The sequence below is a fragment of the Nicotiana attenuata genome, unplaced genomic scaffold (assembly GCF_001879085.1).
Source record: "Nicotiana attenuata strain UT unplaced genomic scaffold, NIATTr2, whole genome shotgun sequence".
Lineage (NCBI taxonomy): Eukaryota > Viridiplantae > Streptophyta > Magnoliopsida > Solanales > Solanaceae > Nicotiana > Nicotiana attenuata.
In genome coordinates, this window is record NW_017670534.1 from 142,343 (window position 1) to 153,594 (window position 11,252).

Sequence of the window (11,252 nt, forward strand, 5' to 3'; positions counted from 1 at the left end):
CTTAAAGATGTATTATACATGTATTAATTAAAAAATATGTGTTAACTTTTAAAGTTTAAAAAGTAAGTTTTTGGTATAGAAAGTACAATTAACTTTAATGTGAGGATTGTTGTGATATATAAAAAATAAAATAATTTTTAATGAATTGCTTCCTTATATGGATAGGGTCGCTATTTTTTTTTTTTTGCCTTATTTATATCCTAACAACTAATACAGGCCCACATTATTATTTATATATTTACCTTTTTCGTTCTCTCACTATTCTTATTCTCAATATTAAAACGTCTCTCAATCGGCAACTTATGGCGGCTTACATGTTGTCTTCTTCAAAAATGTCAAGCACTAAGCTCTCGCTATGCGCGGAGTCCGGAGAAGAACCGGACCATAAGGGTCTATTGTACACGCAACCTTACCCTGCATTTCTGCGAGAGGCTGTAATGGAGCAACATGATTAGCCTAGATTCATACAGCTGAATGCTAATTTGTTTGCGATTGATGCATAATTATTGTTAGGGAAAACATTTCCATCTAAAAGGCATGGGTAGTTCAGTTATTTTGTTGCTTATACTTCTTATATATATTTACCCTTTATGACTTCAACATAATAAAGGCCATTAATTACATACTACACACTAGTGACTAGTCCAGTTACCAGTCGGCACCACAACGACGGCCACCGCCTACGGCCTACCGCCACCACCACTACAACTCCACTGTATCTTTAGTGGCGTGTTTGGATTAAGCATTTAAACGCACTATAGGTGGCTATAATATATAACCCGTGGCAGCTGATTGACGGACGTTTTTCCAGTGCGCACACGTTTGAATGCACCAAACAAAGCTTAACAGACCAAACTTTATTCCATTACTTAACTATTTATATATATATATATATATATATATTAGACTTGTTGTCATCAAGATTTCTTAAAAGGATTGCAAAAAATGAAAGACATTGTTCTATATTTCTGCCTCTATCTATTCCTTGTCTCTTTTCTTAGAGAATCCAATGCAGTTTCTCAAGTACAAAACAATGGCGTATATATTGTTTACATGGGTGCTGCTGATGCATCGAACGCTAAAAATCATCAAACAGACCTTATGAGCTCTTTAATTAGAAGGTTAGCTTATATTAATACTTACTCTCTTTATTCCATTTTATATGACTCTATTTTCGTGTTAGTGTGTAACATGTTTAAGACCACAAGCTAAGATTACTTTTAGACTTTTAGTATATATTGCCAAGTCGTCTTATTGGAAATAATAAATCTCTCAATACTCAAAGTATCATATCTGAAGCGAGTTTTCAAGAAACTGCTCTAGTTTTAGCAAAAGCGACTCTCCAAGGTCATATCGATTGGTTGAAAGACCTCAAAGAGAACGTTGTTTTAGAAAGTTTTCATTTTAGCTCAAGTTCAAGAATGAGCTAACATCAATCTCTAATTTCTGTTAGGAAAAAAGATGCTATTGTACACAGCTACAAGAATGGTTTCTCAGGATTTGCGGCGCGTTTATCAGAAGCTGAGGCGAACTCTATTGCTCAAAAACCTGGAGTCATCTCAGTATTCCATGATCCAGTGTTGAAACTCCACACAACACGTTCATGGGATTTCTTGCAATATCAAAATGATGTAGAAATTACTTCTGGTCCAGTCTCTGGTTTTGATTCATCACCAAAAGTAGCTGACACCATAATCGGAATCTTGGATACAGGTACAACATTTAGAAAATTTCCAATTACAGTACAAAATTATAGTACAAGCTAGTTAAGTATTCTGATATTTATTTTGATAAAAATTTCCACAATCTTATTCAGGAATATGGCCTGAATCAGAGAGTTTTAGTGACAATGATATGAGTGCAGTCCCCTCCCGGTGGAGAGGAACTTGCATGGAAAGTCATGATTTCAGCTCTTCCAAATGTAACAAGTAACTTTCTCCTCCTATTCCTGGTCATATATTTCATTTTATGTGGCAGTGTTTGATTAAGCACGACGTTTAAGGAAGTAAAAACGACATCCCGATGCACTAAGCTTTCGCTATACGCGGGTAAGGGCCGGACCAGAACGGTCTATTGTACGCAGCCTTACCCTGCATTTCTGCAAGAGGTTGTTTCCACGGCTCGAACCCGTGACCTCCTGGTCACATAAGGAAGTAAAAAAGATATAAAGTACCTTTAGAAGTTGCGGTCTTTAATATGGCATGATAAGGGTAAATATAGTTTGCAGTTTGAGATTGCAAACTATATTTATGTTTTCTTTTTTAAAATTACTGAGTAGCCGAGACTGCAAGAAATATGTTTTTTTATATATCTGATAAAAAACATATATCTTTTGCTATATATGTCATTATTGTAATTTTCTACTAGGAAGCTAGTTGGTGCAAGATTTTATGATGACTCTGGTGAGGACGACAGAAAACTTTCTGGTTCAGTTAGGGACCAAAATGGACATGGAACTCATGTTGCATCTACAGCAGCCGGGAATCCAATTTCAGGAGCATCTTATTATGGCCTAGCGGCTGGGACTGCGAAGGGTGGGTCCCCCGGTTCGAGGATAGCCATGTATCGTGTTTGCACGAGTGATGGATGTCGCGGATCAGCTATAATGAAAGCATTTGATGATGCCGTTGCAGATGGAGTTGATGTTTTATCGCTATCACTTGGTTCATCATCTGGACTTGAACCTGAATTTTCGAATGATCCTATTGCTATTGGAGCATTTCATGCTGTTGAAAAGGGAATTCTTGTTGTCTGTTCTGCTGGAAATGATGGACCTAGCACGAAAAGTGTTGTCAATGTTGCTCCTTGGATTCTCACTGTTGCAGCTACTACAATTGACCGTGACTTCGAAACTGATATTGTCTTAGGTGGGAACAAGTTGATTAAGGTACAAACTATGCTAAACATTAATCCTGTGTTCTGTTTTTGCATGTTATAAGCCAGAGAAAACTGTCAAAGTCATCTACTGAAATACTACTTGGTAATCTTATTTGAGTTACAGGGAGGGGGCATAAGTTTTGGTAATTTGACAAATTCTGCAGTGTACCCGTTGATTAGTGGCGATTTAGCCAAATCAGAAGAAAATGATGTTTCTGAGAAAAATGCAAGGTAACTTGAAGAACATAAAACATTAGGATCACATCATTTTGATGTATTTCTCAAAGAAATTGAAATGGTGTATATACATGTAACTAACTAACAGATGTGCTTCAGGAGTTGTTTACCGGATTCTTTAGATGAAAAGAAAGTCAAGGGGAAAATTGTTCTTTGTCATAATCGCGACGAAGGATATTCACCTAGTGATAAGCTAGAAGAAGTGAAGAGCAAAGGTGGCATTGGATTTATACTAGTAGATGATAATGCAAGAACAGTAGCACCCAAATTCAAATCCTTTGCCGCGGCTGTAGTAACTGAAAAAGATGGCAATGAGATCCTCTCCTACATTAACTCAACAAGGTAATGAAATCACTTTTAGGTTTCCAATAGTTGGCTATTCTGAGTCTAAAATATTGGATAATGCACATTTGAATAAAAGATTCTTTAAAACTTATGAAGGAATCCAGTTGCATCAATTCTACCAACTGTTTCAAAAAACAAGTACAAACCAGCTCCTGTTGTGGCTTACTTCTCATCAAGGGGTCCTGCATACAACACTCATAACCTCCTCAAAGTAAAAAGACTACCCTTTTTTCTTCTTATGTTATGGTCTAATGATAAAACAGAACAATAAAAAATCTGACAATATTTTGATTTGTACTTGCAGCCAGATATTACAGCACCAGGGGTTGCCATTCTCGCGGCGTGGCCTGGAAACGACACAAAAGAGGCTGTCTTAGGACAGGAACCACCACTTTTCAACATACTCTCAGGGACTTCCATGTCCTGTCCTCATGTTTCTGGTATTGCCGCTATTGTCAAGGCGCAAAATCCTTCTTGGAGTCCTTCAGCAATCAAATCAGCTATTATGACCACAGGTAAGAAATCTAACTCACTTTCTTCATTTTTGGGTATATTGACTCATGTCAAGTAGTGAAAACAGTCTCTTGCTGAAATGCATGGTAAGGCTGCGTATGTAATGGCCCTTTCCTGGACCGCATACACAGTAGGAGCTTAGTGCACTGAGCTGTCCTTTATACTCACTCATGTCAAGCTTTGTTTCTACAGCTATACAGACTAACAATTTGAAGGCTCCAATCACAACAAATTCTGGATCCATTGCAACACCATACGATATTGGAGCCGGAGAAGCAAGCCCTTCCAGGGCAATTAATCCTGGATTGGTCTACGAGACATATGCTGCAGACTACTTGCAGTTCCTATGCTCAATGGGCTATGACACATTAAAGATAAAACTCATCTCAAAAACAGTTCCTGATGATTTTTCATGTCCCACCAACTCAAGTTCTGAATCAATCTCAAAAATGAATTACCCATCCATAGCGGTTTCAAATATCAAAGAAAATGAAACCAAGGAAGTAACCAGAATGGTAACTAATGTTGCAGAAGAAGAAGCAACATATACTGCAATTATAAAGGCGCCAACTGGATTGGAAGTCCAAGTGATTCCAAATAAATTGGTATTTACAAATAATAGCAAGAAGTTGAGCTATGAAGTGTCTTTTAAAGCTTCATCTAAACCAAAGGGAGACTTGTTTGGATCAATTACATGGACAAATGGTAAATACAAAATTCAAAGTCCATTCGTTGTAACCACATACTTCTAAGGTGTCTGATAACACTCCAGGCCTGCAGATCGCCGATCAAAGTAGTCTAGCAAGTCTGTATGTACAGTTATACTCCATGAATACAACTATGTTACTACCACATCATGCACATGCTTAAGCTAGAAAAAAATAAACAACGATCATTGGGCAACGAATACTAAGAATTGATTGATTATATTTAGCTGTATTACAATCCATGTGCTATAAATCATGTATAATTGTCCCAAAGGCCAAAACCAAATGAGTAGGATAGTACATAGGGTGGGCTGGTATTCTTCTTCTCCTTGCAGTATACAACAAAAATAAATGTTGGCATGTGAATCTATCAGAAGAAGCTACTTAAATGTTGGACAAGAAATTGATGAACTAACAGTCTGTATGCTTTTTCTGTAAGATGAAAGCTATCCCAAAAAACATAATCAGAATCACTGGAACATGTAAATGCGCATAACTCTGCGACTTCTATTTTCCCCGTCCCACAGCATCCTTTGTCTGAAATCTTGAATCCTGCACAATCATATAAAGATAAGAAATGGAGATCTATCCATTCTAAATATTCAAGAAAAAGGCAGACATATTTTTACCATATTTTTGAGGGTTGTAGATGACATCAAGTGGAAGATTGTATACATCTACATACACCATTCGTGAATCAGGAAATTTGTTTCCAAGAGAGCTTAACTCAGCTGCCAACTTGCTGTTGAACAGTTGTGCCGCTTGGTTCAAATAATCAACACATTCCCTTTCTTCTCCTCCTCTCAATGTTCTTTGAGATGGCAAACATCCGATTGGTGGTATGCCAAAAACACCAATCCGACGTGCCCCTAGCCCATATAAATCCTTCAGAGGTATGAACAACATTTTATATTTAGTCTTGAATAGTCGGATCAATTCAGATTGAGTTGAAATGGTATATTACCTGTACAAAACTGGAAGCAGAGTTGACCAAAAGATCAGCATACGATGAAACATCATAGTAGGATTTTCGAAGAGGCGTATTAAAGTATGTGTTGGTAATGTCATTGCTTCCTATGACCAATATGAATAGGCTGTTGGTCAAGATCTCATTCTTCCTATCCTCTCCTACTATCTCTTTAAGCTTTACTATGTACTCTTTGAACATTTCCAACTGACCGGACAATGATATAACTTTCTGCATATATATATATATACATGTTTTCAGAAATACAAGAAAGAATTGTTTGGTAAAAACACAGAAGAACTAATAAAGGAACGAAATATACCACGAGTTCAGATGTTAGAGGATCATATCCAGCACCACCCGAAGCAAAATTAACTCCAGTGATGAGGTCTACTGGTTGTAAAGTTGGATCAAGATATGCTGGTAAAAGCTCTTTTATTCCCAATTCTTCCACTGAAATAAAGATAAAAAATTAAGGACTATATTCTTTAATGTAATTGTCGATAAGACGATACTCACAATCTATTCTTACCAATAAAGTCTGGTGGAACTTTTCCATTAGAAAACCTTCCAGTTGGTTGTCCTCCTATGAAATCCTTTCCATAAGGAGGATAATTAGCCTTCCCTATTGTTTTGAGGCCATTATTGTTACCGGTATCAACAATAGAGTCTCCAAAAACTATCAATGCTGGTATAGTTTTGACTGCCTGGACATTGCACATTACAAGTGCAAAACAAATTCTTGAGAATAATACAAGAAAAGTATAAATTTTGAAAAAGAACAACTCCATTGATAAAGCTGAAAGCATCTCTCGGAGCACTAGTATTTAACTTTAAGAATCAAGAACTCAATTTCAGCAGGAAACATGAGGGCATCCTGCTAAGTAAATGCTTGGTTGGCACAACAATGATTGCACTTCTAGTTGATTTAATGTTTTCTTATCACAAAGCCCATTATACAAAGGCGAATACTGTATCTTATAGCAAAGTTAACTAACTGGGAGTGCAGAACTGATATTGCTGTCTTCAAGATTAAATTACATGTTAAAATTTCACATGGCTCAGTCTCACCATAAGTGTTCTTCAAATAAAACAGATAACAAACATTGCATTAATTGACTGTACCTACCCCTTCATGATCTAACAGCTTGTTTGGATGGTTGTTCACCATTGTATTGTTATTCCAAAACAATGTTTGTTTTGATTGTTTCATTAAAATTGGTTGTATTGTATTCTATTGTTAAATCTATTGTTCCGGAACAATGAAAAGTACCCTTTTTTGAAACAACCGATTTGGTGTGGTGGGATTGTTTCCTAATATTCTTTTTAATTATGCTCTAATTTATTACTCCACAATTCTATTTTACCCTTTACCTTTTTTTTTTCTTTCTATTTTAATTCCAAATCTCCAGCCTATAACCTACTTTGTATTTTTCCAGAACTTTTGCCGCCAACGTTAAAGGCCGCCTTCTCTTTTATTTTTTCTCCTAATTTGCTTTTAACTTAATTCTAATTAGCTGTGCTTCTTTGTTTTGGCTTCTTCTGTCTCACTCCTTTGTTCTACTTTCTTAAGGTGGTTTGCCTTCTTCTGTTTTATTTTTTAAAATTATTTTTATGCATATTGTTTGATAAATTTAATATTTAAACAGTTGAGGGTATTTTAGTAAACTTATAAGTTACAGTACAATACGATACAGTCAAACCAAACAGCAAAATATAATTTAACAATAACAAACAATGCAATCTATCCAAACATTATATGCATAAAACAATACGATATAATACCATACAATACAATACATTATAAAACGACGGGGAACAATGATCCAAACAGAGTGTAAGGAGTATACCAGTTGATTGGTGGCAATTTAGCCTATGGATATTCGGATCCATTGAAACACTCTGATGATCCGATAAGTCATCTTTAGTTTTAAACCATAATTCTGTGTTTCGAAACCTCAAATAGCTCCTTTTAGCCTTCTTCGATCTGCGTGCGCAGTCCGTGTATTTTTCCGGAAGGCTTTTATGTGAAAAATTGATAAAATGTGAATTTATGCCTTAAAAATCCATTTGACTTGACTTCGGTCAACCTTTTGAAAAAACGGATCCGGATCTGTGTTTTGATGGTCCCGGTGGGTCGGTTGTACTCATACTACACTCTGCACTTCTTGTGCAGATTTTGGTACTTGTCCCAGCTGTCTGTGAGGCGCATCAGCACGGATCAGCTTATTTGGAGACTCGAGGTAGATGTGCTGGCGTCCGCAGACCTTGAAGTCCCCTTCCTCTTTCCTTATTTACTGTTCATTTCATCCGAGACAGTTGTATTTATTTCAGACTCTATTTGTAGAACCTCTAGAAGCTCGTGTACTTATGACTCCAGATCCTGATTGTACTAGATATTGGACTATTATGCTATATCGTACTTTATTTGGGCTTCATTTATGTTTATTTGGTTAAATTGTTCCAAGTGCTTAAAATTGGTAAAAGAATTACTCTAACGCAGGCTTGCCTAGCGAGTGAAATTTTAGGCGTCATCACGGTTCCGAAGGTGGGAATTCCTGGTCGTGACAAACACCATACAACATCGGAGCCAGAGAAGCAAGCCCTTTAGGAACAATTAATCCAGGATTGGTTAACGAGACTTACCCTGCAGACTACTTGCAGTTTCTATGCTCAATCGGATATGACACATTAAAGAAAAAACTTTGATAAAACTCTATTGACTCTGCCTCATAGTGATCATTTATCAAAGAATAACTCTGGATGTCAAATAATTGAACAACGGGGAGCAACTTACTTACGATGCTTAGTTGATAACTAATCTCAAAAACAGTTCCTGATGATATTTCATGATCTGCGGATCGCTCAAAGTAGTTTAGCAAGTTTGTATGTACTGCTATAGTCCATGAATACAACTATGTTACTACCACATCATGCACATGCTTAAGCTAGAAAAGAAGAAACAATGATCAGGTGACACACATATTGACCAATCATTGGGGCAACAAATACTAAAAATTCCTTGATTATATTAACTGTATTACAATCCATGTGCTATAAATCATGTATAATTGTCCCAAAGGCGAAAACCAAATGAGTAGGATAGTACATAGGGTGGGCTGGTATTCTTCTTCTCCTTGCAGTATACAACAAAAATAAATGTTTCTATGAGAGTATCCACACATGCATGTTGGCATGTGAATCTATCAGAAGAAGCTACTTAAATGTTGGGCAAGAATTTGATGAACTAATTGTCTGTATGCTTTTTCTGTAAGATGAAAGCTATCCCAAAAAACATAATCAGAATCACTGGAACATGTAAATGTGCATAACTCTGCGACTTCTATTTTCCCCGTCCCACAGCATCCCTTGTCTGAAATCTTGAATCCTGCACAATCATATAAAGATAAGAAATGGAGATCTGTCCATTCTAACTATTCAAGAAAAAAGGCAGAAATATTTTTACCATATTTTTGAGGGTTGTAGATGACATCAAGTGGAAGATCGTATACATCTACATACACCATTCTTGAATCAGGAAGTTTGTTTCCCAGAGAGCGCAATTCAGCTGCCAGCTTGCTGTTGAACAATTGTGCCGCTTGGTTCAAATAATCAACACATTCCCTTTCTTCTCCTCCTCTCAATGTTCTTTGAGATGGCAAGCATCCGATTGGTGGTATGCCAAAAACACCAATCCGACGTGCCCCTAGCCCATATAAATCCTTCAGAGGTATGAACCACATCTTATATTTAGTCTTGGATAGTCGCATGAATTCATATTGAGTTGAAATGTTATATTACCTGTACAAAACTAGAAGCAGAGTTGAGCAAAAGATCGGTATATGTTGAAACATCATAGAAGGATTTCCGAAGAGGCGTACTAAAGTATGTGTTGATAATGTCATTGGTTCCTGTAACCAATATGAATAGACTGTTGGCCAAGATCTCATTCTTCCTATCCTCTCCAACTATTTCTCTTAGCTTTAGTATGTACTCTTTGAACATTTCCAACTGACGGGACAATGAAATAACTTTCTGCATTAATACATAAAAGTTTTCAGAACAACAACAATAACATACTCAGTGAAGTCCCACACGTGGAGTCTGGGAAGGGTAGAGCGTACGCAGACCTTACGCCTACCTTTAAGAAGGCAGATAGGCTATTTCCGGTAGACCCTCGGCTCAGGAAGTTTTCAGAAATATATATAATTTTTTTTGCGGTTAAAGCACAAAACTGAACAAAGGAAAGAAATATACCGCGAGTTCAGATGTCAGAGGATCATATCCAGCACCACCCGAAGCAAAATTAACTCCAGTGATGAGGTCTACTGGTTGTAAAGTTGGATCAAGATATGCTGGTAAAAGCTCTTTTATTCCCAATTCTTCCACTGAAATAAAGATAAAAAATTAAGGACTATATTCTTTAATGAAATTATAGATAAGGCAATATTCAAAATGCTTGAATGTCAAATTCTTCTTACCAATCAAGTCTGCAGGAACTTTACCATTAGAAAACCTTCCAGTTGGTTTTCCTCCCATAAAATCCTGTCCATACGGCGGATAATTAACCTTAGATACAGTTTTAAGGCCATTATTGTTACCTGTATCGACAATGGAGTCTCCGAAAACTATCACTGCTGGAATAGACTCATTATATGGTATTCTTGTAACTGCTTTGACATAACACACCAGAAGTGAATAACAAACAAGAAAAGAGTATATTTTAAAAGAGAGGAACTTCATTGTTAAAACTGAAGACTTTTCTCTGAACATGTAGCAAGAAACACACACAGCACTAGTATTTAACTTTAAGAACTCAATCTTGTTGAGTAAATGCTTTGATTGGTACAACAAAGGTTTCACCTATAAAGCCATGCTAACTTTTATGAAAGCCTTTTATTTAATGTTTCCTTAAATAGAAAGGTCAGCATCTACATACATAGTTTTAAGCCACAAACTCAATATCGAGAATTGGAAACTGTGTCTTTTAGACAAATTGGAATGCTAACTAGGAGTTGTAATACAAAAAGATTGCATTAAATGAATGTATCTACCACTTTCTTGATTTTCTACAGAAGTATATCTCAACAGACAACTGTAAACTAAGTAGAAGATAAATGGCATGTGCATACTGCAGAAATCCAGCTTTCATTCTACATCAGTAAATACAACTTCAGTGAGTTTCACAGTATGGAGATCAATATATATATATACTACTTCACTACCTTAGGACATTATATTTTTAATCTTTTTTAAGGGAACCTTGGAGCAATGGTAAAGTTGTCTCCATGTGAACTATAAGTCATGGGTTCGAGCCATGGAAGCAGTCATTCCCCGGACCTTGAACGAACATGGGATACCTTGTGCCTATTGGAACAACAGTTGTACCTAGTTGTTTTGGATTAGTTATTAGCTTTCATGCTTATCCTTAGATTAGATATAGATTTAGAGTTATCCTTTTAGTTCAAACTTATCATTCAGTTAGTTAGCTTTAGATAGTGTTTTGATTTGAATAAGTCTCCTAATTCAAGGAGTACTCTTACGAAGACTTGTATTTAAACTGAGCTTGGCATTCAATACACATACAGTTTTCCATCATATTCTTG

General features: G+C 36.4%; 2 protein-coding genes across 3 annotated transcripts; one reads left to right on the forward strand and one right to left on the reverse strand.

The window, feature by feature from the left end:
* Positions 1-637: 637 nt before the first annotated feature.
* On the forward strand, positions 638-4,824 carry LOC109240651 (CO(2)-response secreted protease-like). 2 transcript variants are annotated; one of them, XM_019407317.1, is made up of 9 exons: positions 638-1,121; positions 1,454-1,713; positions 1,817-1,928; positions 2,368-2,887; positions 2,996-3,108; positions 3,214-3,456; positions 3,556-3,670; positions 3,764-3,974; positions 4,165-4,824. In XM_019407317.1, the coding sequence occupies exons 1-9, from the start codon at positions 946-948 to the stop codon at positions 4,722-4,724; spliced, it is 2,310 nt and encodes a 769-aa protein (XP_019262862.1). In that variant the 5' UTR covers positions 638-945; the 3' UTR covers positions 4,725-4,824. The 2 variants fall into 2 exon arrangements, with proteins under 2 accessions (XP_019262862.1, XP_019262863.1); XM_019407318.1 differs by having other exon boundaries at positions 3,002-3,108.
* A 55-nt stretch (positions 4,825-4,879) lies between these two features.
* On the reverse strand, positions 4,880-10,437 carry LOC109240652 (GDSL esterase/lipase EXL1-like). Its single transcript, XM_019407319.1, has 10 exons — positions 10,128-10,437; positions 9,904-10,034; positions 9,448-9,681; positions 9,113-9,368; positions 8,867-9,034; positions 6,179-6,457; positions 5,969-6,099; positions 5,644-5,877; positions 5,309-5,564; positions 4,880-5,231 (listed from the first exon to the last, which is right to left on the reverse strand). Exons 1-10 carry the CDS (start codon positions 10,417-10,419, stop codon positions 5,050-5,052), a joined length of 2,163 nt encoding a protein of 720 aa, XP_019262864.1. The 5' UTR covers positions 10,420-10,437; the 3' UTR covers positions 4,880-5,049.
* Between the last annotated feature and the right edge of the window lie 815 nt (positions 10,438-11,252).